This window comes from Ochotona curzoniae, unplaced genomic scaffold (genome assembly GCF_017591425.1).
Source record: "Ochotona curzoniae isolate NIBS_2020 unplaced genomic scaffold, NIBS_Ocur_1.0 contig_908, whole genome shotgun sequence".
Lineage (NCBI taxonomy): Eukaryota > Metazoa > Chordata > Mammalia > Lagomorpha > Ochotonidae > Ochotona > Ochotona curzoniae.
Genome location: NW_024466607.1, coordinates 14371593 through 14398104, shown reverse-complemented (window position 1 = coordinate 14398104; position 26512 = coordinate 14371593). Strand labels below are relative to the sequence as shown.

The window sequence follows — 26512 nt, the reverse complement described above, 5'->3', positions numbered from 1 at the left end:
GGAGTCAGTCAGTGGATGGAAGATCTTTGTGTCTTTCCCTTTCTCTCTCTAGTTCTTTCAAATACACAAATAAATTAATAAATCTTTTAAGAGAAATTAAAAATGACTCCCTTGTTTGTTAATGACTGTTATGGTAAAATTTAGATGTGTATTTGAGTGTGTGATCCTTTGTGTTCCAATCACTAAATTATCTCTTGTATTTGCTGATTAACTCAGGGACACTCATTTAATCTGTATCCTCCACTCATGATACACCATTCCCCCCAATTATTTGGTGACTTTTTTTAAATTGTGGAAGAATGTGCATGAAACTTACTTTAACCATTTAAAGTGTACTATTCAATGATAGTAAATACATTCACAATGTTTGCTACAGTCGTCACTGTCCCTTCCAGGGGTCTGCTCATTAAACAACCCTTCACTGTCGCTTCAGCCCCTGGCACTCTCTCTTCTACTTTATATAAATTTGCCGAGACTCAAGGAAGACCTCAAAAAAGAGGTGTCTGATTTATTTCACTTAACAAATTGTTTTTCATTTCTATTTCCCATCCAAATTGTAAAATGTATCAGTTTCATTCTTTTTTTAATATTTACTTTTTTTTTACAGAATGTTTTATTTTTGTTGGAAAGTCAGACACACAGAGAGACAAGAGACAAAGATCTTCCATCAGCTGATTCACTTCTTAAGTGGCCACAAAGGCTGGAGCTGAGCAGGAGTCTCCTGTGGGTCTCCCATGCAGGTGCAGAGTCCCAGGGCTTTGGGCCGTCCTCTGCTGCTTTCCCAGGCCACAAGCAGAGAGCTGGATGGAAAGTAGAGCAGCTGGAACATGAACCAGTGCCCATATGGGATCCTGGCGCATGCAAGGCAGAGACTTTAGTTACTATGCTATTGCGCTGGGCCAAATATTTACTTATTTTTATTGGAAAAGCAGATTGGAGAGAAGGTGAGACAGAAAGATCTTCCATCTGCTGGTTCACTGCCCAAATGAGGAATCTGAACCTAGGAGCTTCTTCTGAGTCTCCCATGTGGATGCAGATCACCAGTCTTTGGGTTGTCCTCTACTGCTTCCTGAGGCCACAGAGCTGGATGAGAAGTGGAGCAGCCAAGTTATGATCTGGCACCTGTATGAGACCCTGGCACATGCAAGGCGAGGACTTTAGCCACTAGGCTATTATGCAGGGCCCACCATTTCACGTTTTCAATAGTAATGCACAAACATGCCACTTTGTTTTTACAGGAATATGTTATTGTTTTAGGTTTTTTGTTTTGTTGTGGGTATCAAGTAGTATTTCATGATTTTAATTTTCATTTTCCTGATGATGCGTGGTATTGTTTTAGCATGTTTTCAGATACATTAACCATTTTTTTTTACCCTTAGGGAAGTGTCTGTCTTCTGCTCATTTGTGAATTGGTTTGTTGTGAATTGTTCAGTTGTTGGAGTTCTTTATGTTCCAGATAGAGTCCTTGTTAAATAAGGCATTTGCAGATGTTTTATCCCATTGGTTGTTGTTTCACTTGTGATAATGTCTATTGATGTGCAGGAGTTTTTCTTTTTATGAAATCCATTTTATGAATTTGTTTCATCTTTTGTTGCTTATGCTTTTGATGTCATATTCAAGAAATCCTTGCCAAATTCACCATCATGAAGGTTTTTGTTTATGAGTTCTTCTAAGGAGTTTATAGTTTTAGCTCTTTTTTCTTTTATCTCATTTTCAGTTTATTGTGTAAAGTATTGAATTTTATGTTAAGTATGATTTCCTAGTTTTTCAGCATAATTTGTTGAGGAGACTGTTTCTCACACTGTATGATCTTGGCAGTCTTATCAGAACAGTTGGTCTTAAGTAAAGATTTACTTCTGGACTTTTTTTTTTTTTTAAGATTTATTTATTATTTTTAGACCAGTGGCCTCTCGACTAAAGTTCTTGTCTTCAACGTGTCGGGTTCCCATATGGCACCGGTCCTAGTCCCAGCAGCTTCACCCCTTATCCAGCTCCTTGCCTGTGGCCTAGGAGAACAGTTGAGGACGGCCCACAGTTTTGGGAGCCTGCACCGCGTGTGGGAGAGCTGAGGATGCTGCTGGCTCCTGGCCACAGGCATTCTGACATGGGAGGCAAGTGTCCCAAGTAGCAGCTTAACCCCCATTGTGGTGCAATACTCACTTCCAGATGACGGTCTCTCTCTCTCTTTAAAATTTGTTTTGTTTGTTTGGAAGGCAGAACAACAGAGATTGGTCTTCCATACACTGCCTTCAATGGGCAGGGCTGTGCCAGACCAAAGTTAGGACCTTGGAATTCCATCTGGGTCACCCATGTGGTTGCAAGAGCCCGAGTACTTGGGTCGTTTTCCAGTGTTTTCCTAGGCGCAGTAGCAGGGAACTGGGTCAGAAGTGGAACAACCAGGATTTGAATTAGTGCTTATGTGGAATGCTGGTTATGAAAGGGTGATTTAACCCACTGTGTCACGAAGCTACCCGTTCCTTTATTTATTGTTTCTTTGAAAGGCAGGGTAGCAAAGATTTTCCATTTGCTGGTTCACTCCTCCAGGTGATCAGGGCTGTGCCAGGCTGAAGCCAAGAGCTTGGAACTCCATCCTACTAAATCTTAGGAAATATGTTTCAATTTGAGAAGTAATTTTTTGTTTGTTTTTTACACGATTTTTTTTTCTTTAGATTTATTTATCTTTATTGGAAAGGGAGGTACAGGGCCCGGGGCGGTGGCGCAACGGTTAAGGTCATCACCTTGCACACCCGGGATCCCATATGGGCACCGGTTCTATCCCGGCAGCCCCGCTTCCCTTCCAGCTCCCTGCTTGTGGCCCGGGAAAGCAGCAGAGGACAGCCCAAAGCTTTGGGACCCTGCACCCGCGCGGGAGACCCAGAAGAGGCTTCTGGCTTTGGATCGGCATAGCATCGCCCATTGCGCTCACTTGGGGGGTGAATCATCGGACGGAAGATCTTCCTCTCTGTCTCTCCTCTCTGTATATCCGCTTTTCCAATAAAAAAAATTAAAAAAATAAAAAAAAAAGGGAGGTACACAGAGGAAGGGACAGAGAGAAAGATCTTGTGTCCACTGGTTGACTACCAAAGTGGCTGCAACAGCCAGAGCTGTGCTGGTCCGAAGCTAGGAGCCCAGGAGCTTCTCCCAGGTCTCCCATATGGGTGCAGGATCCTAAGGTGTTGGACAGTCCTCTGCTGCTTTCCTAGGCCACAAACAGGGAGATGGATGGGAAGCGGGGCTGCCAGGACATGAACTGGTACCCACATGGAATACCAGTGGATGCAAGGTGAAGATTTAGCTACTAGGCTTTTGTGCCGGGCTCCAGAAGTAATTTTGAGTACTTGAAAGAATTATGTGGTCCCAGAGTGTATATCAAAAGCTATTGTTGTTTTCTTACCTAAAAGATGTTACTTAGTTCTGGCAATAGATGAAAAGAGAGCAATGAAACGTTTTAGACTTTGACAAATGTTTGGGGATTAATGCTAGGTAGCTTATCTGTGAGGCTTCAGACATTGTAACTTAATAGGGACCCATAGCAGTTAGGTTTTTGAGCCCTTGGCACCCTTCACCTTCAAGAGGGTGAAAGACCTGGGGCCTGGGTCCAACAGTGAACAGAGTGGGAGGTATGGGGACAAGAGGTCCTTTGGTAGTAGGTCGATATGAAGGGGCTGCAGGGGTTGGAGGGCCTTCTGGGAGAGAAATCGTTGAAAGGAGCAGTGAAGCATGCCAAGGAGAGTGCTAGAGGGGATCCCCAGGGAGAAGATCCACGGGCGCCTCATCGTTTGGCTGTCCTCTTTGGCACACTTCCCTTTACAAACTAGTGTTCTGTGTTAGAATACAACCGTTAGTAGGAATTAGTGAACTTGGTTCTTCACGCAAGAACGAACCGAGCAAGGTTTAACGAGTTAGGACATCCCTCAGATTCGACCCAGACAGACCCTGACAGTGCCCAACCCTGCAGGCTGGGGAAGGCGAGGCAATACAGTTTAATGGAGAGAATATACGTGACAGGCTCAGAAAAAGCTGAGAGTGGAGCAGGCAGTCTGTTTCAGACCGGGGCTTGTGCGGGAATGAGGTGCAGCTTCTCCTGTGGCTTCTCCTTTGCCCTCCTTCTTTTTCAAGGCATAAGGAATTGCTGAGTGTGAATGTGAAGTTCCTCCCAAGGTTTTATTCCTCATATGGGATGCCAGCCTTGTACTGAGCCACAGTGCCAGTACCTGGGAAGAAATCTTGATGTATTTGTCACTATGTGATGAATGTTGGCATTTTGTCTGTGGCTATTTGTGAGTTAACATAATTACATCTTCATTCAGTCTAGGTGTAGCTGTGTCATCCCAGCAAGTATTCTAAAATGTGGCAATAATCAGCTTCTCAAATGTGTATGTTTTCATATTTAAAATTCTCTGAAATCAGCTTTCATTTGTTTACTGAGGTTTTTTTTTTTTTTTTTAAATGCTATTAACTTAGTCTGCTGGAAATCTTTTAGCTTGTTTGGCTAATTTTGATGCTTAGAGAAGCTGTTTCCTGCACTGAGTACTGGCCCATTTTACAAAACAACTTTCAAAAAACAAAAAACAACAACTTTTCTCTAAAGAGATGGAATTGTTTATACTAGTGGACTAGTTTAGCACAGTGGACAGGCTCACAGTGACTTTCCGCTTGGCACCAAAGAAGGTGTTGAGTATTCTAGGGAACACAAGGTGATTTGGCTGTGACCTCCCGCTGACCCTGAATGCGGGTCAGTTAGGGTGGAGATGAGCATAGAGCATGGTGGAAATAGTTCCAGAAGTTAGAGAAGAGAGCAGCTGCTTCCCCAGGAAAGCTTTGCTTGTTATTTTTTAATTTTAGCTTTTCAGTACAAGAATTCGCTCACCTGACCCAGCGTCCAGGAGGTACAATGTTTGCCTTCCTTCCTCCCCTCCTGTGGCCACCAGATCCTCTCCCCAGAGGCAGCCGGTGTTCCCGTTCTTATGTGTCTGTTCTGGGATGTTCTGTGCAGGCATATGTGAATACACTGAGTTCTTTATTTTTCTGTTTTCTTTCTCTCTCGCTCTCCCTTGTTTCCCTCCTGTCAAGGCTTCTTTTTCATTTGAAAGGCACAGATAAAGAGATCTAACATCCTCTGGCTCACTGCCCAAATAACCATTGTGGCCACAATTGGGCTGGTCTGAAGCCAGGAACTTCTAAATCCCTCACATGGGTGCAGGGGCTCAGGGACATGTGTCATCCTCTGTTGCTTTCCCAGCTACATTGGTAGGGAGCTGGGTGGGAAGTGGAACAGCCAGAACTTGAACCATATGGGATATTGGCATTGCACATAGTGGTTTTACGTGCTACACCATGGCACTAGCCCTGACAATTTTTTCTTTAATGCAAAAATAGCACTCTGTATTCCCCTACTTTTGTCGTTGAATGTTTCTTTCTGATAATTGTCCACACAGGAGAGCTTTCTGGTTGTCTTTTACACCTGCATAATTTTCCGTCGTTAGGATGTGCTCTTATTTAACCAGAGCTTTATTTTTTTTTAAAGATTTATTTTTATTATTTTTTTATTACAAAGTCAGATATACAGAGAGGAGGAGAGACAGAGAGGAAGATCTTCCGTCCGATGATTCACTCCCCAAGTGAGCGCAACGGCCGATACTATGCCTATCCAAAGCCAGGAGACTTCCGGGTCTCCCACGCGGACGCAGGGTCCCAAAGCTTTGGGCCGTCCCCGACTGCCTTCCCAGGCCACAGGCAGGGAGCTGGAAGGGAAGAGGGGCTGCCGGGATAGAACCGGCGCCCATATGGGATCCCGGGTGTGCAAGGTGAGGACCTTAACCGCTGCGCCACCGCACCAGGCCCAACCAGAGCTTTATTGATGGAATTGTTGGATGACCAAGTACATTTGTTTAGTTACCAGCCAGACAGAGGTGCTGGCTGCATTGATGAGTATGTGGTCTTTGTAAATTTGATATTTGTTGTTGTTTTTTTTAATGACTTTTTTTTGAAAGGCAGATTTACAGAGGAGAGATGGAGAGAAAGATCTTCCATCCACTGGTTCACTCCCAAAGTGACTGCAGTGGCTGGAGTTGAGTTAATCTGAAGCCAGGAGCCAGGAGCATCCCCCAGGTCTCCCTTGCAGGTGCAGGGTCCCAAGGCCTTGGATCATCATCTGCTGCTTTCCCGGGCCACAAGCAGGGAGCTGGATGGGAAGTGGAGCAACTGAAGCATGAACCAGCACTCGTATGGGATTCTGGCGGTACATGCAAGGCAAGGACTTCAGCCACTAGGCTACATGCTTGGTCCTCATCAAGAATTTTTTTAAGTTTTTATTTTACTTTATTTTTGGTTTTTATTTCTTTTTTTTTTTCATTTAAAGTTTTATTTTTAATGGGAAGACGTTTAGAGAGAGAGAGAGAGACAGAGATCTTCCATACCCTGGTTCACTTCCCCAAACAGCCACCGTGTCTGGAGCTGGTCAGTCTGAAGCCAGTTCTTCCACTTGAGTACCTGCAGGAGCTTAGCCTACTTACACCATGGCACTGGCCCCATGATTTTATTTTATTTTTTTGGTAACTTCCTGAATGACTCAGTGGTTGTCTCCTCAGCTACAAGATTTTTTTTTTTTTTTTACTTTGTTCCTCTTTTGACCTGGGTTGTTTAGATGACATGAGATAATACATGTAGAGTCTTTTAAGTCTGGTACAAGGTAAGCACTTAATAAATGGTGACCCCTGTCACTGCAACGGTTGGTTGTTTTGAGTATCTCTGTACAACTCAGTATTTCCATCCTACTGTTAGCATGTCACATTGCCTTGAGGGGAGTGGGCACTGGGGTCCACCAGCTTTGGCTGCCCCCGGGAAGCCTGTGCCAGCTTCCTGCTACAGTGTCAGAGTTGGGCAGTTATGACAGAGCCTAACATATTTGGTAACTAACCTATACAAAAGTATAATTTTTGTAAGAAGGTTTGTGTGTGTGTGTATATTTAATCCGTGTTTTAAACTGATTGTTTTGCAATCATTTAAAAAGCAAATCTCAAATACATTCACTTTAAAAGAAGATTTGTTTATTTATTTAAAGAGTTATAGACAGGGAAAAACAGATGGAGATCTTCCATCCTTTGAGTCACTCCCCAAAATGGCCACAGTAGCTGGAGTCAGGCCAGGGCTAAGCTAGGAGCCAGGAGCTTTTTCCAGGTCTCCCAAGTGGAAGCAGGGACCCAAGTGCTTGGGCTATCTTCTTCGCACGCTTGTTTGCTGGGAGCTGGATTAAAGTGGAGCAGGTGAGACTTGAAGTGGCATCCGTATGGGATACTGGTGCTATTGGTGCTGCTTTACCCTCTTATGTACCACACTGGCGTGATACCTCTGTTTTTAGTAGCTGCACAATATGGAATTTCATCATTGTGGTAAAATATACACATCTGTGTTTACTAATTTTAATGATCAGAACAATTGCTAATTCAGAATTTTAAGCCTGATTATGGCCACATTGCATATTGCAAGTTGAGGATTAGCCAATTGAGCCATCATGCCAGGCCTTCCTTCAGTGTCTTTTTTTGCCACAAGTCTTTTTTTAATTGTGAAAGTAATAGAACTTTTTTTGAGGGTAGAAAATTTATTAGACACCATAAGGTTCTGCTTACTTCTCACAATGAAATGATTGTGATCAGCAGAAAGATGCCAACAGCCATTGTGCGGAAAGTTTTCCTAATGAAAAATGAATCCTGAAATTTATGAAGATCTTTATCTTAAAGAACGGTAGAATTCAGGCCCATCACGATAACCTAGTGGCTAATATCCTCACTTGTGCTGGGATTCCATTTGGGTGCCGGCTCATATCCCAGCGGTCCCACTTCCCATCCAGCTCCCTGCTTGTGGCCTGGGAAAGCAGTTGAGGACAGCCCACCTTGGGACCCTGTACTCCGCATAGGGGACCTGGATGAAGCTTTAGGCTCCTGGATTTGGATCAGCTCAGTTCTGGCTTTTGCGGCCGCTTGGGGAGTGAATCCATAGCTGGAAGATCTTCCTCTTTGTCTCTCCTCCTCTCTGTATATCTGACTTTGCAATAAAAATAAAATAAATCTTTATAAATAAAGATGGAATAAAAGTATACTCCACCCTGTGTCTGACAAAGTAGAACTGCTGTACCTAGAAGGAGGATGAGGGTCAGCAGTCTGTTCTGGAAGATGGACGGTGGTAGGTAGCTTGTGGAGGATTAGAGCTTGAATGGTGGGGCTGATAGTGAGTTTCCTGTTTTGCTTGTTTGCTCTGTACTCTGCCTTCTAACCTAGGCTCCAAGGCTTCCCTGAGCCTGCAATTATGTACAGAGGTCCAAGAGAAGCTCTTACTTTTTAGTCTGAAGAGCATAAGAAAGGATCCTTGTGGGTGGAAGGAGTGGGAGGTGAAGGAAGAAGTCTCTTATTTATTGTCTGCTTGCTTCTGTTTTCTCCTGTCCTGGTCCTAATGCGGTTTTGCAGTGATAGAAACAGCAGTGACAATGGCTGCTGGAGAAGAGGATTCTGTTTATAGGGATTATGGTCCCAAGAGCATGGAGGGAATTCTTGCTTTTTCTCTCACCGCTCTGCCCTGGAGGCAGTGTGTTTGATGCTCAGCAGAGCAGTTGTAAAACCTGGAAGACTAGGAGAAGGGCGCTGGGGAGCTGGAGACTGTCAGGAAGATTACAGAGAGGAATGAACTCAATCAACTGTGGACTTCTGGGCCGTCTTCAGCCAACATATACACATACTTCAGAAAGTTCCTGAAAAATGGAATTGACAGATAAGTTTACTGTAGTACTTATGCATGAAATCCATGCATAATTTTATAAATCTTACTTTGAAGTTCCCTCGTATTTGCATCCGACCCTAGGCCGTACACCAGTCTTTGAGGAGTGCCACAGTGTAGCTTACTACTGGAAAATCTCTTTTTCTGTCTGTCCCTCTGGCACTCCTGTCAAGTAAATCCAAAAGAAGAAAACTCAGAAGATCAGTAGGGGAAAAAGTTTGGAGAAAGTATGGAAGGGCGAAGGAAATATCTTCCTGCGTTCTGGATGACGTGGTAGTTTACATGTAAAATCCCAGGCATGGAACCAGCATTGTGGCATAGTGGGTAGAGCTGGTGGCATAGATTCTGATGCCAGTATCCCATGTGGGCACTGGTTCAAGTCTTGGCTGCTTCACTTCTGATCCAACTCTCTGCCTGTGGCCTGGGAAAGAGAGTATGACCCAAGTGTTTGGGTCCCTGCACGTATGTGGGAGACCCAAAGGAAGCTTTTAGCTCTGTGCTGACCCAGCTCCAGCTGTTGCGATCATTTGGGTAGTGAACCTGCAGAAGGAAAAATTTTCTCTGCTCCTTCCCCTCTTTCTAATTCTGTTCAAGTAAATAAATCCTTTTAAAATTTTTATTTTTACAATAATGATTATGTGGTTGATCAGGGTGGAAGGAACAAGGTTTAGGGAAAATTGGGTTATTCATTGCTTCCAAATTTGCTATTTCTTCTTGTTGTTCCTGGGGGAACAGGAGAAACAAAGGGAAAAACCACTCACAACTTTTCACCCATCCCTGGTGAGGGACGAGGAAATGCCGCCTCACATCAACCTAGGGTCTCAGTGTGTACATATGCCAAGGGTTCTGCCCAAGTGGTTTGGATAGTTCTGAAATGCTGCCGGTTTCACCAATCTGAGGATTCTGTTCTTCAAGTAAATCTTTAAAAACAATTTCTTTTTTCCAGACCTGGTATAATGAATGGCTCAATTGGCTAAATCTCTCCCTGCCAACTCTGGGATCCCATGGGTGCCAGTTCGTGTCCCAGCTGCTTCACTTCCCATCCAGCTCCCTGCTTGTGGCCTGGGAAAGCAGTAGAGGGTGGCGCAAAGCCCGTGACCCTGCACCCACGAGGAAGACCCAGAAGATGCTCCTGGCTCCTGGCTTGGATTGTCGCAGCTCTGACTGTTACGGCTGTTTGGGAAATGAACCAGCAGATGAAAGACTTTTCTCTCTGTCTATCCTTCTCTCTGTAAATCTGCCTCGGCAATAAAAATTAAAATATTTTTTTAAGATTTATTTATTTTTATTGAAAATTCAGATATATATAGAGAGGAGGAGAGACTGAGAGGAAGATCTTCCGTCCAATGATTCACTCCCCAAGTGACCACAATAGCCTGTGCTGTGCCGATCCAGAGCCAGGAGCCAGGAACTTACAGGTCTCCCACGCGGGTGCAGGGTCCCAAGACATTGGGCTGTCCTCGACTGCTTTCCCAGGCCACAAGCAGGGAGCTGGATGGGAAATGGAACTGCCAGGATTAGAACCAGAGCCGATATGGGATCCTGGCATGTTCAAGGCGAGGACCTTAACCATTACGCTATTGCGCCAGGCCTGAGTTCAGTGTCTTGCGCAGCATTAGCAAGTGCATGACAAGGTAAAATGAACCTGCCTTGTCGAATTCCTCCCCTTCCTCCCCTTCATTTTTGATCCAGTGGGTCTGACTTAGTCCAGGTTCTGTCCTCTCTGAATGCTGTCAGTGCTGTTCTGACCCAGTTTCCAGTTCTGGCCTAACAGTACACCTCCTTTGTTTTTGCCTGTAGAGGAGGGTCTCCTGCATTAGAATTACTTTTGTAATATGATGTGGTCTAATCATTATTCCTGGACAAGGCTGTGTCTCTTTAAATACTAGAAGCAGAGCTGTAGATTTCGATCTAAAGCAACCTGCAAGTGTGGGGCAATGTGAGAAAAACAGGTTTTGGGTTCATGTTGGGTGATTTTGCTTTGAGATAGCTCTATGTTGAATGCTAGACTGCAGGACAGAGGTGAGTAACGTCTCCTGCTAGGTTCAGGTAGGTGTAAGCCATGTGCTGTGAAGATTAAGAATTAGCATAAAGAGCATGATAGGAAGGATTTACTATGGAATGAGATGAATTGGAGAGCCTGTTTTGCAGTGTATGATTTGTTCTAAGCATAAGAGCTTGATTACAAAGATGATCCTTTCCCTTGTTGCAGATGTGCATTTAGGAGAGGTTTGGGAAGCTGATTGGAATTGATAGAATCAGAAGTGCCTGTTGGAGCTGATTTGTGGGAGCATTAAAGGCTTTTCCATGAACTTTCTGAAGACCCCCTAGGATGTGCTGGATGAGTGAGTCCAGTCCTTGCAGCTTCTTTGAGCTATAGTGTTTTGGGTGAGCTTGGTGAATGGTGACATTCCTGTGAGCTGTTGTGCACCTCTGGCCGCAGCACCTGTTACTGCTGCTGCCATCTCTATCCATTGTCTGTTGGATGAACCACAGAGGGTTCTCTGTGTATCCTTGCAAGGTCCCTGGGCTGAAAGTGGTGTGTGCACCTGATGCTGTGCTTCTAGGAAGGTGGCAGGAGGGGGGATGACAACTTCTTTTGCCTCTCATTTCTTGATATTTTGTAGCCTAATCCGAGGCACATGTCTGGGCAAGTTCCCTCTAATCCAGACCAAAGAAGATAGAAACATGGAATGGGAGGAGTGGATTTAAACTTGGATTCCACTGGAGATTTCAGTAAGAAAGACAAATCTAGATCCCTGGTGGGCCTCCGGTTGGAATTTCATATTCTGGATTTCTTGGTTTAAGGTTCTTTGTTTGCAAGCAACAGAAATTAACTTTGGCCAACATAAAAACTGTCAGAGGATTTATAAGGCGAGCATAGGGTGGCTTAGAGACTGGAAAGAAAAGTAGATAAGCCAGTCTTGAAAAGGAACTGGGGCCAAAACAGCCTAGGAATTATGGAGCCAGGAGTGTTGTGAGGATAAATAAACACACCCAGAATCCTAGTCTTGCCTTTGTATGTGCAGAAATTGAGGCCCAGCTGTTGTATCTTGGGTCAGTTTGGGGAGCACTGACAGTCCACCCACGCCAAGCACTGTGGAGCCATAGTGGTCTGCTGTTCCTCAGAAAAGGTGACAGCTGCTGGGCAGAGAGGAACTTGAGGAGCCTTTGCCACACAGTCACAGGAGCCACTGGGAGGTCAGAGCAGACACTATCACCTAGTACTGCTGTGAGTGACTTCTGCTCTGTGCCTTTTATGTCAGATGCCCAAGCTTTTTTTGTTGTAGTTGAGAGCTGACACCACTGAATATTGTTTTCTCATTGAATCACTGTGAAGGAGTCTTGACCCGATAGGGGTGGGCTGAGGGGCATGTAAAGGTTTTCCCCAAGGGTTCACAGTCTTGGTCGTGCTCAGGGAGGTAGAGAGCGTGTTCAGAGCACTTGCTTTTCAAAAAGCAGCTCCTGGGATCTGTTTGTTACTTGGACCTGCTTTCCTGTTCCTGTGTGAGTAAAGTACTTGCTGGGAGTGGCCCTTGAGAAATGCCTAAAATGAAAGAGGCTGAGACCTTCTTACTGGAGCTGGAGGGGCACTTGTTTGTTTTCTGTGGTTTGATTCGTTGGAGAGCAGCTCACAGGCACTTGAGAGATGACCAGGTGAGAGAGAGAGAGAGAGTGTGAGTGTGTGTGTGTGTGTGTGTGTATGTATGTGAGTGATATCTCCAGACCAGTCCCTGCCCATAAAACCACCTTCTCTCTGTAGTAACCCTTTGTGGGGAGCCAAGTCCTCTTTGTTAATCGACTCTTTTTCTATTCTGCCAGGTAACTTCAGATGGTGTCCATTGTCAGTGCCGTCCAGCGGGTGCCTGGCTGATCCATGGTCACTTTCCGGGATGGCAACAAGGTGACTTCAGCTGAGGATGACCTTGACTGAAAGGCTGCGTGAGAAGATATCTCGGGCCTTCTATAACCATGGACTGCTCTGTGCATCCTACCCCATCCCCATCATCCTCTTCACAGGGCTCTGCATCGTAGCCTGTTGGTATGTTTCTGGGTTGCCCCAGATAGCACGGGCTGGAGACGGGATAGTAGGGCCTTAGGCTCTGTGTGTGTTTCATGCAGTAGGATCTTGGGTACATTGAGCTCTGGGGTAGGTATTTAGCCAATAAACTAAATGCTTGTGGGCTGGCTTTGCTTCAGTGATTGACCAGACTTGTTCATATCACTGGCACTAATTGAAATCATATCAGATACTTCCCAGAATCAGCAACAGAAGTGAAAATTATGATCTTTTTCCCTCCCATTGTTTTTTCTTTATTTTTGACAATCTTTACATAGTTAATTATGGCACAAAGGTTCAAGGGCTATAGGAAAGTGGGTAAGACTTATTTCCACATTGTTTTTTTCCTGTATCTGGGATAGAGGGGGAGATAAAGGGAGAAGCCCCACCCGTCCCAGGTCCCTGATGTGGGACATGCTCCGAGGGTCTTGCTCAAGTGGTTTTGATAGTTCAACACGCGGTGTTTGATAGTACACGCAGTGAGCTCTCCCTGGGCCTGCCCGAGCTCCAGAGGATGCCACCTTCCTGGTGAGTACACTGAGAAGGGATATCTGGAGAACAGAGTGGGCTCGGGTCCCTCCCACCGCCAACATCTTGCTGTGGATGGAATTGGGAAGGGGCGACCTTGGGGTCTGGGAGAAAATTATGATCTTTTAATTTTACTTCTGAATGGTGACAGTTTCGTTTTGGCACCTGGTTAAAAGCATAATGGCCCTTACAGTGTGGAAACATGAAGTCCATCTGAACAGTTCCCTGGATATCCTCATACAAGCTTGCCCCAGAGACTTGTTTTTTTGTTCTCTGGTTATTTTCTTACTCACATGGAGCCTCTTTCTGACCTCTTGCTTCCTAGGGCCTGCTGTGTTGCCAAGGACTATTGTGAAAGCCATAGCCGTCCTTGGTTCATGCCTTTCACAGGGCACACTGGCAGGCAAGGAAGGGCTTGATGTAAGATTGGTTTTGATGGGTTTTTTTTGGCTCGAAAATAGACAAGAAAAAAAGGAGTCCATCTTACTAGCATTTTTTCTGAAAAGAATCCATCCCAGTTTCTAGATGTGTTGTCTGTCTAGGTGTTTACTAGTGTTTTCTGGGCTGACTGGGGAGCGAGTGGTTCAGCTGGGTTGTTGATGATCCCGGGTTCTTTAATGATCAACAGTCGCCTGCTGAGTAATTAAGTGTCTCTGATTCTCACAGTAACTGTAGGAAGTGGTCCAGAGGAAAGGGTGACTTAGAGACTTGCCTGGTTTGCACAACTAATAGGTAAAGAAATGTTTTAAAATCAGGTGCCTGCGCCTAAAACTTTGTCACCTTGTGTCTCCTCATCTGGCTCAATATTAATAGTTAAATAAGTACTTAACAGTTATGTCCTATATATGATGGTAAGAGTATTCTGAGATGCTAATTTTACCGATTTTTCCCACTCTGTTAATATCTATATCTGTATCCATTTCTGGTCTGTGTAGTAAGGCAGTAGTTCTCACCTCAGACTCCTAGAGCATATGTTGAATACAGATTGCTGGGCCTCACTCCAGAGTATATTAGGTCCAGGGTGGGCTCAAAAATTTGCCTCTATAATAAGTTCCCTTTTTGTGCCTAGGGACCACATGCTAAGAAATACTAGGTTATTTCTGTCTTGTCTTGATAATTTCTTAAAAGCTCTGTCACATCTGTCAACCAAAAACATTTTAAAAATTATTTTTGTAGCAGCATTTTGTGGTAGTTCTCATGGTCATTATCATCGTATTGCCTAACTGAGGTGGTTATGTTGAAGTAATTTTTGGGGTCAGTGGCATTGTGGTAGAGCATACCAGCATGCCATGTGAATGCCATTTGAGTCCCAAATGCTACGTTTATGAGCCAACTCCAAGGTAATGTACATGGGAAAGCAGCAGAAAATGACCTGAGTTCTTGGACTACTTTTACTCATCTGGAAAACTGCAATGGAGTTCCAGGTTCATTTGACCATTTGGGGAGTGAACCAATAGGAAGATCTCTTTTCCTCCCTCTCAGTAACTCTGCCTTTCAAATAAATTACTTACTTATTTTATTATTTATTGGAAGGGCAGATTTTCATGGAGAAGATCTTCTCCCCACTGGTTCACTCCCCAAGTGGCTGCAACAGCTGGAGCTGAGCTGATCCGAAACCAGGAGCCAGGAACCTTCTCCGGGTCTCCCACACGAGTGCAGGGTCCCAAGCCTTTGCGCCGTCCTCGACTGCTTTCCCAGGCCACAGGCAGGGAGCGGGATGGGAAGTGGAGCAGCAGGATACAAATTGGCACCCATACGGGATCCTGGTGCTTGGAGGTAGAAGATCAGCCACTGCACTAGGTCCCAAATAAATAATTTTTTAAAATAATTTAAAAATTTTACATGTATTTTTAATTCTTATAGTCTGTTTTACAGTTTTTCAGGTATAGGGCTACCTCTTCTCCCTTCCCCGCTGTCCCCTGTGTTTTATAGTAATATAGTAGTTCTGCTGTAGTCTCAGTTCCAGCATTCTGCCCTTTTCTTGGGTCATGACATTGAAGGTGTAAGCAATATTGGAGAGTTTAGCATTTTGTTGTCAGGATATATGTAGCAGTTTCATTTGCCTATTTTTATTCAATAGTAGAGATGCGTACTATTGATCTTCAATTTCTGCTACTCATATTTATTACATCCCTCATTTGTGAGATTACAAGTGTATACTTAGCAACCTGTATTTTTTTTTTTGTATTTTGGATGGAAGTTGTATTATCTCAGAGAGAATGTAAGATATTTATCCTTTTAGGACTGGCTTATTTCACTGAGCATAAAGGTCGGTAGTTGGGGCCATTTGGTTGCAAATGGTAGAATTTCATTCTTTTCAATGGCTGAGTAATAATGCCATTGAGTCTATGTATCACAGTTTATTTATCTAATTCTCTTTAAATGGGCAGCTAGATGGTTTCCGTGTTTTTTGCTGTTGATTGTGCTGCATTGATACAGGGATGCAGATTGCTTTTTTTATATGTATGTATCAGTTCTTTTGGATATAATCCCAGCAGTGGGATTGCAGGGTCAGACGGTAGGTGAATTTTCAGTTGCCTGTGTACTCTCCATATTGGCTTCTATAGTGGCCGTAGCAGTCCACCAGCAGCAGGTTAGGGTACGTGTTTCCCCACGTTTGCCATCAGGTGTTGTTAGTACTTTTCTGTAGGACATTCTCATTGGGGTTAAGTGGAACCTCAGTGTGGTCTTTATTTGTATTTCCTTTATTGCTAGCAAACCTGAACATTTTTTCATGTCTGTTAGCCATTTGAATTTGTACCTCTTTGATAAATATCTGCTCATTTCCTTCATCCATTTTTTTTTAAGATTTATTTTTATTGGAAAGTCAGATTTACAGAGAGAAGGAGAGACACAGAGAAAAATCTTCTGTCCACTGTCTCACTCCTAAAGTGACCACCAATGGCCAGAGCTGAGCCAATCCGAAGCCAGGAGCTAGGAACTTGTTCCGGGTCTCCCACATGGGTGCAGGGTCCCAAGGTTTTGGGCTGTCCTCGGCTGCTTTCCCAGGCCACAAGCAGGGAGCTGGCTGGAAAGTGGAGTAGCTGGGATATGAACCGGGGCCCATATGGGATCCCAGTGGATGCAAGGTTTTTACCCATTTTTTGACTGGTTGTTTTGTTGTGTTGTTTCTGGAGTTTGTTGAATATCCTGGCTATTAGCCTTCTCTCTGTTGTGTAGTGTGTAAAGATTTTCTCTCATTCTATTGGTTACTTCTTCACTTTGTTGACTGTTTCCTTTTTCTGTATTGAAGCTTCTTACTTTGTAGTTCCATGTTTATTTTGGCCTTGACTATCTGTGCTTTGATAACTTCTCTAGGAAGTCTTTGCCTACACCTATATCTTGTAGAGTGCTTTCTATGTTCTCTTTTAGTAGTTTGATGGTTTCTGGGTGTACATTTAGACTCTTTATCTGTTTATATTTGATCTTTGTATATAATGAAAGGTGGGGGAGTCTTGTTTCTTGCTTCTGTAGGCTACTATCCAGTTGTCCCAACATTTGTTGAAGAGATCAACTTTTTCCCTGAGTTGTTTCTGTTCTCGTGTTGAAGACTAACAGTTGGTTGCCAGATAAATGATTTTTTAAAGAGACCGTTGTTTTTCTTCCCCCACAAAGGCAACTGTATCTAATAGGAGGTGGAAAAGAAGGGAAAAGTGGTTCTTAGCACTTTCCTAGATGGTTCTAGGTGTTGCCAGTTGGGACAAGGCAGATTCCTGGACAGAGGACATAGGATGTGGATAGCAGCTACCTGAGTTCTGACAGGGAGTTGTGTGGAAAGGAAGGGAAATTGATCTTCATTGAGTGCCAGCTGTGTGGGTCTTAAGGGATGGAACTGTGACACTCAGAAATTCGCCCGTCTGCATCAGGCAGAAGAATCCAGGGAGTGAGTGAGTTCATGTGGTGGTGGGGAGCTGGGCTGCTCTTGAATACTGTGGAGGATACTCAGCTTTCTGTCCGAGCTGTTCTGACTGTGGATTTTAGCAGCCGGGAGCCAAGGATGTGACTTCAGATGACCTTGGTGCTGAACCTTGGACATGAGCTGCAGTCAGCTCTTTCTGCCTGGCCCGTGGATGCAACAGCTGTTCTTTCCTCTGGGAAATCTGATGAAACCTGTAGCAAATAGGCACCATGTAAGAGATATCTGTTTACATTTCCTAGAGGTTAGGCCACTGGGAACAGAGATCTGGCCCAGTGGTGCCACCCTCATGGCAGAAGGTGCTGTGTCCTGCCCTGGAAAGTGGAGGCTGTCCCATGGAAAAGAGCGTCAGTGCCAGGCTAGCTGACCTGTGTGCAGGTCAGAGTAAAGGATCACTTGTGATTTCACAGCTGCTGCTTGTGGTAAGGGACAGGGAGTGGATTTTAATTTGGAGAGGAAGTTGGAGTCACTGAGACCGTGTTAGGCCTCCTGAAGGGTGACTGCTTGTCCTGCTGGTGTTTGTCGCCTCCATGTCTGCAGGAGAGCAGTGTTTTCAGGCTGAGGCTGGGCATCTCTGCTTCTTTAGCCTCTTCCACATGGCAGGTTTCTGCATGATCACCATGGCTCCTTTGGGTCTGTGTGGCAGCTTCGCTCTGTCATGCCTGTGTGGCATTTCTGCGGACACATTGATATATTCTTTGAATAAGAAGCAAGTGGAATGAAATGGTCCTCCCTGTGCTGTTGAGAGCCATACTAAATATCTAAGAATGCAATCCAAAGCACTTTTGACTTCTGCTCAAGGTCTGGTTCCAAGAGAGTTCATGGGCCAGCTCCCTGCAGCTGCTCCATGGCACTTACGTGGTGGATGTTCCAGAGTCCTTTCCCACGTGGAAGTTACCCCGGCTTCACAAACAAGCCTGTGAAAGACCAGTGGGAAAGCAAAGACTCCTTACTCACCCAAGACTTCCTCAAAGAGAACAATGTGGAATTTGCAGTTCTCTGTTGTAGCTCTTCCCTGGAAGAGCATGATGTCGCCTAGGAGGTGTCCTGCGTGATGTCTCCTCTGAGTCATTTCTGTGGTTGCTGTGTTAATATGCCCCCAGTAAGCCTCTAATCATTTTGGGTGAACAGATGTCGGGAGCCGGCTCTGTGACATAGCTACAGAAAACTTTGTAGCTAACAGGGGATGGAGAGGGTACCAGGCAGGACAGAGCTGAACAAAAGGGCTGTATTAGTAACAGACCAGGAGTCATACAGGGAAGTTTGGGCTTTAGCTCTGCACCTGATTAGGAGGCAAGAGTGTGGCTTCAGCTGTAGGATCTGGAATAGAGCCAAGCTCATGTACTATCCCAGGTGGAAGTTAAAGGTTGCTTGATCCAAGTTGAAGTTGTGGAGGTGGTGAGACATGATTGATTCTGGATTTTTTTTTTTTTTTAAGGTGGAACCCTCAGTGTTTGTCCAAGGGCCAGATACAAAGTCAGAGAAAGAGAAGTCATGATAAAGTCCACGTGGCTGGACTAGAGGATTTGGAACAGACAAGGCTGCTTTAGACACCTGCTTCATTTCCTCTGCCACTCTAAGATCAGGGTATCCTGAAGTGTAATCTGATTAAAGAAACAAACCTTACGGAAGCCAGTGACTGGTTCGATCTGATCCAGCTTCATGCTCACGTGCCTAGGAAACAGCAGTAATGGGCCCAGGACTTGGGTCCCTGTCACCCACATGGGAGACCTAAATTGAGTTCTTGACTTCAGCAGGTGTTTGGAGGTAGTATAAATCCTCCGTTTCTTAAAATGTCTTCAGTCTTTTTTTTTCTCACTTTAGGAAAAAAAGATTAGTTTTTTTTTTTTAAAGATTTATTTGTTTTTATTGGAAAGGCAGATATACAGAGAGGAGAAACAGAGAGAAAGATTTTTCGTCCAATGGTTTACTCCCCAAGTGGCTGCAATAGCTGGAGCTGAGCCAATCCGAAACCAGGAGCCAGGAACCTTCTCCAGGTCTCCCACGCAGGTGCAGGGTCCCAAAGCTTTGGGCCGTCCTCGACTGCTTTCCCAGGCCACAAGCAGGGAGCTGGAAGTGGGGCTGCCGGGATCAGAACCGGCGCCCATATGGGATCCCGGTGCATTCAAGGCGAGGACTTAAGCCACTATGCTATTTTTTTTTTTTAAGATTTATTGATTTTTTATTACAAAGTCAGATATACAGAGAGGAGGAGAGAGGAAAATCTTCATCCAATGATTTACTCCATAAGTGACCACAATGGCCGGTGCTGCGCTGATCTGAAGCCGGGAACCTGGAACCTCTTCCGGGTCTCCCACGTAGGTGCAAGGTCCCAAGACTTTGGGCCATCCTCAACTGCTTTCCCAGGCCACAAGCAGGGAGCTGGATGGGATCCCGGCGAGTTCAAGGTGAGGACTTTAGCCGCTAGGCCTCGGCGCCGGGCCCACCACTACACTATTGCACTGGGCCCCAAGATCAGTGTTTTTATTTTGGAAAGTTGCCTGGCATCCCTTCCAAAGTGCTTTTTTTTTTTTTTAAATCTGGAATTTGGTAGCCATGGATGGTGACTAGTCTCTTACTATTTGCATTTTTGTAAAAAAAAACTTTTTTTTTCATTTTTCTTTTGCCTCTAGTAAATATATGTTGGTTTAATTTTTCAAACAGCAATGTTGTATGAAGCAGTGTAGTGTGATACCTGTGTTGGTATGGATTGGGCACTTCTGGTGGAATTGTGACTTGTGGATACCTTGTTACATGTTGATATGTCTTAAAAGAGTAAAAAGCAAAAAGAGAGGTGGAAGATGGGCTGGTGGTCAGCAAAGTTGGACCCCTCGTTGTTGGAGCGGATAAGACACAGATCCACCTAGCAGTGAGACACAGGGCAGTTCCTGGGTGGAGCCGCCTCAGCCTTCGGAAAGAGAAGGACTTCCCCTGGCAAATGGCACTGCAGCTGAGGCTTGGACCTGAGGAATAGGAGTAATCCACTTGTTCAGAGCCTGAGGGCTCACGCTCCAGGAGTGAGGACTGAGCCGGGTCAGTGTCTGAAGGCTGTGGACTCTTTTCCTACGGGCCTAAATAACCCTAGAAATAGGCAGTCTGGAGTGTGTGGTCTCCGTGTTTTCTGCTGGAATGTTAAGGCTCTGGAAGTCTCGAATGCTTCTAATCTTGCAGATCTTGAGGAGCAGGTTGTCTTTAGTGTAGTCGTGTATTTTTAAGCAGTTGCTGGTGGAAGGTGAGTTCAGGTAGGTAACATACTGCTTTCGTCCTGTGGTGGCGCTAAGGCTCCTGCAGTCCTTGCTCTGGGCACTGTGACAGCTCTCTGCACCCAACCAGGACCGGGTCAGGCTATGGACAGAACTTTCCCCAACAACACTAATTAAGTACAGAAACAAATTTTGGTACCTACTTGTATTAGCTGTACTTTGGCATTTTTATAAAGATTTATTTATTTGAAAGATAGAAGATTTATTTAAAAGATCTTCCACCTGCTGGTTTACTCCCCAGATGCCTATAACAGGTGGAGTTGGGCCAAGTTGAAGCTAGGGACTCAGTTCAGGTGTCCCATGTGGGTGACAGGGACCTAAGTCCTTGCTGCCTTCTGGACACGTGAGCAGGAAGCTGGAGCAGGTGTCGCAGATGGCAGCTCAACTGTTGTGCCACTTCTGCACCAACCCTGAATTAAAGAGGGAGGGCGGCACAATAACGAAGCAGCTAAAGTCCTCGCCTTGGACGCACCAGGATCCCATATGGGCGCCGGTTCTGATCCCGGCAGCCCCACTTCCCATCCAGCTCCCTCTTGTGGCCTGGGAAAGCAGCTGAAGACGGCCCAAAGCTTTAGGACCCGGCACCCGTGTGGGAGACCTGGAAGAAGTTCCTGGATCCTGGCTTCGGACTGGCATAGCATTGGCCGTAGCGCTCACCCGGGGAGTGAATCATCGGATGGAAGATCTTCCTCTCTGTATCTCCTCTCTGTATATCTGACTTTCCAATAAATAAATTCTTTAAAAAAAAGAAAACTAGGAACATCAACCTAGTTATGCATATCTGCCGTGACAGAAGCTGTGCTAAGAACGTGGCCAGTAGAAACGAGCATTCGGGACCACCAAAAGCCATGTGTAAAACATGAGCAGGGGTACTTGATAGCACAGCTGGAAGCAGCCAGCATTCCTTGACAGTAGTCAGACGCACTGTAATGTATTCCTTCAGTGGAATAGTACATATCAATGAAAAAGGGATTGGCTGCATGAACCTTTCTGAATGAATCTAGCAGATATCATTTGAATGGGAGAAACTCATTGCAGAGTGAGTAAGCAGAGCCCACTTAGGGCTTATGTGATGTTGAAAAATGGGCAGAGCTAACAAAGGCTCTGATGGTCGTTACGTCTGGAAGTGTTGGGTGCGCTGCGGGTTGGGATTCTTTAGCCTCACGCAGGGAGTGTTTACACAGGTGTGTGCACATACAGACACTCCTTGTGGCACTATGCAGTTAAGGTTTGTTTATTTACAAGTTATTTATCAACTTAAAAAGTTTTCATTAAGATTTTTATTTTTATTTGAAAAGGAGACAGACAGATCTTCCTTTCAGTGGTTCACTCACCGAATGGCCGCAGCAGCCAGAGCTGGGCCAGTTTGAAGCCAGGAGTCCTAACTCTGTCTAGGTTTCCGTGTATGTGATAGGGGCCGCACACTGAGGCGTCGGCAGCAGCTTTCCCGGGGTGTTAGAGGGAGCTGGAGACGGTGAGAGGCCAGCACTTAAACCTGTGCTCCAGGATGATGTCTCATACAGCAGTTTAACTTGCTATGCCACAACACCTGCCCTTTCAAGCAATTTTTAAAGAATGAGAACTGAAACAAAATGCACATCTTGTGTATCCGTCTGCCACATTTTTGAAGCACCAAGTGGGTCCATTAACTTCAGTTTAGTATAGTCTAGTGTAGAGCACATCCTTACGTGCTACACAGTTTTCATAGTCTGTCCCTTTGAACAGAATGATTGCTCAGTTGTCTGAATTGAAATCCTCGGTTTTTATAGTTTTCCCCAGTTTTTCATCATTATCTTATCCCTCATTTGACAAGGTTTTTTGCTTGCTTTTAGCATTTTGCCTGTATTAACTTTCTAGAAACATTTAATTATGTGACCAAAATAAGCTTGGGAACTCATCTGGGTGACTTTGGGGTTTCACCTCCTGACATTTCATGGTAGTGAAGTTTTGTGCATTTGTACAGTTGTCCCAGCAGAGACCCTGTAATTGTGGTTGTCACTACACCTCACCCTGTGTCCTGACTGCTCTCTTTTTTGCCCATTCCAGCTGTCCACTGCTGAAACTGCCCCTGCCGGGCACAGGACCTGTGGAATTCTCCACCCCCGTGAAGGACTACTCGCCCCCACTTGCGGACTCTGACCACAGACACGCAGAGGCTGCCGAGCAGCCAGACTGGGTACGTGCTGGCCCACTGCTGAGGAGAGCCCAAGGCTGGGCAGGTGCAGCCAAGGCCTTCTGTGAGTGAGGCTGAGCCCCCTCAAGCCCCAGCTGTAACTTTATGTGCTTAAACTACTTTACAGAGGTACCAGAAATCTTGAGTTACATGTTGAATGAGTTAACCTTTATTGTAAGAAGGCACCAAGTGATGCGAAAGTGTGACTGTTCTAGAAAGCCTGGGGTCTGCAGTTGACCTGGCTGTGACCAGCTGGACCTGGCTCACCCCTGGGCTGGTCACCATGTGAAGAGCCAGGTATGACTAGCCATCGCTTCTCACAGCCAGCCCCGTCCCTTACAGCCATCCCTTCTCACCTCTGAGCGGGCACGAGAACAGCTGAGCGACTATAGGGTGTTCTGACATCAGAGCCCCGACACTAGCATGTGTCTTATGCAAAGAATTGTTTCAGGTTTGTTAGGTCTTACAGCTTAGGTTAAAAAGTAGAGGTTTTAGTTTTTTCCACAAGTAAGGAAGCTAAGGCCCAGCATAAAATGCCTCAGATGTCAGGTGGCAGGAGATCAACCCTGGGTTAGAGCTCTCGGTTTAACCCCAGCACTCCACTTCTCATGGACCGTGCTTCCCATACGAATCTCCAGACTGAGCACTGACAGAAGTGAAGAGTCAATAGTCTCTGGGGGCTCAGGTACAGGAACTAACCTGCCTGACTCTGTACTCCACGTCTGGAACTCGGACAGGCTCGGTCAGCCTTTCTGTCTGTACCTTTTACTTGCCAGCTGCTGGGCCTGTGATTGAGGAGCAGAACCAAAGCTCCTCCCCTCCACCTCGCCTTTCCTCTATGAGATAATGTCACTTGTTATGGCCTAGCTGTTAAATCCTTGCCTTGTGTGCTCCAGGATCCCATATGGACACTTGTTCATATTCTGGCTGCCCTGCTTCCCAAACAGATCCCTACTTGTGATCTGGGAAAGCGGTAGAGGACAGCTCAAAACCCTGGGGCCTTGCATCCATGTGGGAGACCTGGAAGAAACTTCAGGCTCCTGGCTTTGGATTGGCTCAGCTCTGGCTGTCGTGGCCACTTGGGGAGTGAACCAGCAGATGGAAGATCTTTCTGTAAATCTGTAACTTGATATGAGCTTGCCTGTGCTGCTGCTGCTAAGAGAGGGTGTATTGCAACTACCTCTGTTATTGGTGGGAAGTACATAGCCCTGGCTCTCCATGGTGCTCCTTGTCATGTCCCAGCTCAACCACTGGCTCACATGGAACCTTCTAGGTTCAAAATTTCATTCATCTCTTAAAACAGTTTGACCACGTGATGGCTCCTAGGTCCTAGCAAGGTAGGCCGTGGATGTCTCCTTGCTGTTGTAGTTGAGTGGGCCTGATGGTACAGAAGCTGTCTCCCAGGCAGGTGCAGGGTCTTAAGACTTTGGGCTGTTCTTTCCTGCTATCCCAGGCCACAAGCAGGGAGTGGAAGGGAAGTGGAGCTGCCGGGATGTGAATGTGATGCCAGCAATGGCCTGTGGAGGATTAGCCAGCTGAGCTATTGCACCAGTCCTGTAAATTTTTTTTTTAAGTTTTATTTATTTTTATTGGAAAGCCAGTTATACAGAGAGGAGGAGAGACCGAGAAGAAGATCTTCCATCTTCTGGTTCACTCCCCAAGTAGCCATAATGGCTGGAACTGAGCTAATCTGAAGTTCGGAGCCAGGAGCTTCTTCCGGGTCTCCTATGCAGGCTTTGGCCTGTCCTTGACTGCTTTCCCAGGCCATGGGCAGGGAGCTGGATGGGAAGTGGGAATGCCAGAATTAGAACCAGTGCCATATGGGATCCCAGCACGTGAAAGGTGAGGACTTTAGCCACTTGGCTACCATGCTGGTGGTATTTATTTACCCCCAGTAAATAAATCTTTAAAAATAAAATGACAGGTTCAGCCTTGTGGTTTGGTAACTATGCTCTCCCATCGTCAGCCAAGTGATAAAGACAGCAGCAGAGCACCTGCCCTTGGCCACAGGTTTGGGATGGGGACCAAAGTTTCTAAAGGAAAAAAACAGGAGGGTATGGGGTGGCATACCTCAGGACGTACTGTCCACACCAGGAGACCCAGACTCCCTCCCCTCCTCCATTCATCCCTCTGACCAGTGTCTCTCGTGTGCCTCATCCTCTGTGAGGATGGTGTCTTCACAGTAGGAAGCTCACTCTCACTGGGAAGGCAAGACAAAGATGTTTAAAGTTTAAAATATATATGTGTATATATATATATATATATATATATATATATGCTAAACAATAGTAGCCAGTTGAAAGAGCTACCAGTGGCCATTGGTTGGACAGTTTTTGCAACAAAGTAATATTGAATTATAACTCAGAATATAAAATAAAGATTCATGAGTTACACTGTCTGATTCATTAAATAAGGAAATGAGGGACAATAATTCTTTGGCCAAAGAAATCTGAACAATTTTTTTTAAAGATTTATTTATTTATTGGAAAGTCAGATATGCAGAGAAGAGAGGCAGAGAGGAAGATTTTCCATCCGATGATTCACTCCCCAAGTGAGCGCCAACGGCTGATGCTATGCCGATCCAAAGCCAGGATCCAGGAACTTCTTCCGGGTCTCCCACGCGGGTGCAGGGTCCCAAAGCCTTGGGCCGTCCTCGACTGCTTTCCCAGGCCACAAGCAGGGAGCTGGATGGAAAGTGGAGCTGCCGGGATTAGAACCAGCACCCATATGGGATCCTGGCTTGTTCAAGGCGAGGACTTAGCCATTAGGCCACGCCGCCGGGAATCTGAACAATTTATGTAGCTACTTCTCTTTCCAGCAGGAGGAGCATAACTTCCACTCCTGAGGTGTGGGTTTTGCCTGGTGACTTCCTTCCAGAATACAGTACAGGGAGGGGAGAAGCCTGACATGTCCTTGGGTGACCAAGGTTAATGTAGGAGCAGCCAGTCACGTGGATTACATGTGCCCCTAATGTGTGAAGTGAGGGGCACTTGCCCTCTGAGGTCTTGCTCTACCGAACCATTGGTGCCATGTTAGCTTGAAACATCAACAGTAAATGAAGTCTGAGAAGCAATCACAAGTCCAGGGGAGCCTCATGAGACGCTACATATGTGGTGTGGGTGGGATCCTGGGAAAGAAGGAGAAAACCAAGGAAATTCAAAGGAACGCTACACAGGGGAAGTGTCATTCTGGGCTCCTGAATGGTATTTAAAATTTTTATACATAAAGGTTTATTTGTGCTGTAAAGTTTTTGGTATTAATAGTTTGGTTTTTTTTTTTAAAGATTTATTTTTTTAATTATTTTTTCATTGGAAAGGCGGATATACAGAGAGGAGAGACAGAGAGGAAGATCTTCCGTCCGATGATTCACTCCCCAAGTGAGCGCAACGGGCCGATACTATGCCGATCCAAAGCCAGGAGCCTCTTCCGGGTCTCCCATGCGGGTGCAGGTTCCCAAAGCTTTGGGCCGTCCTCGACTGCTTTCCCGGGCCACAGGCAGGGAGCTGGAAGGGAAGCGGGGCTGCCGGGATTAGAACTGGCGCCCATATGGGATCCCGGGCGTGCGAGGCGAGGACCTTTAACCACTTGCGCCACCGCGCTGGGCCCAATAGTTTGTTTTTTTAAGACATTCTAGTAGATGTATTTAACATCTAATTGTGATATTAATTTGCATTTCCCAAAAGATTAATGATAGTGATTCTTTTTTGGAAGTGCATGTTGTATATTTGCCTGTCTTTCTTTGTCAAGCGTGGTTGAATTGTTTTGATACCTTTTCAGTGAATTGTGGATTTTTCTGTATATTG

General features: G+C 45.4%; 1 protein-coding gene across 4 annotated transcripts in view; it reads left to right on the top strand.

Moving 5' to 3' along the window:
• LOC121165663 (SREBF chaperone) overlaps positions 1-26512 on the top strand; it is a 50107-nt gene that overhangs the window by 8355 nt on the left and 15240 nt on the right. For all 4 annotated transcript variants that reach the window (XM_040994377.1, XM_040994376.1, XM_040994375.1 and 1 more), the window contains 2 exons: positions 12592-12811; positions 22583-22712. In XM_040994377.1, coding sequence (XP_040850311.1) covers positions 12690-12811; positions 22583-22712 — 252 coding nt within the window. In that variant the 5' untranslated portion in view covers positions 12592-12689. The remainder of the gene's footprint in view (positions 1-12591; positions 12812-22582; positions 22713-26512) is intronic.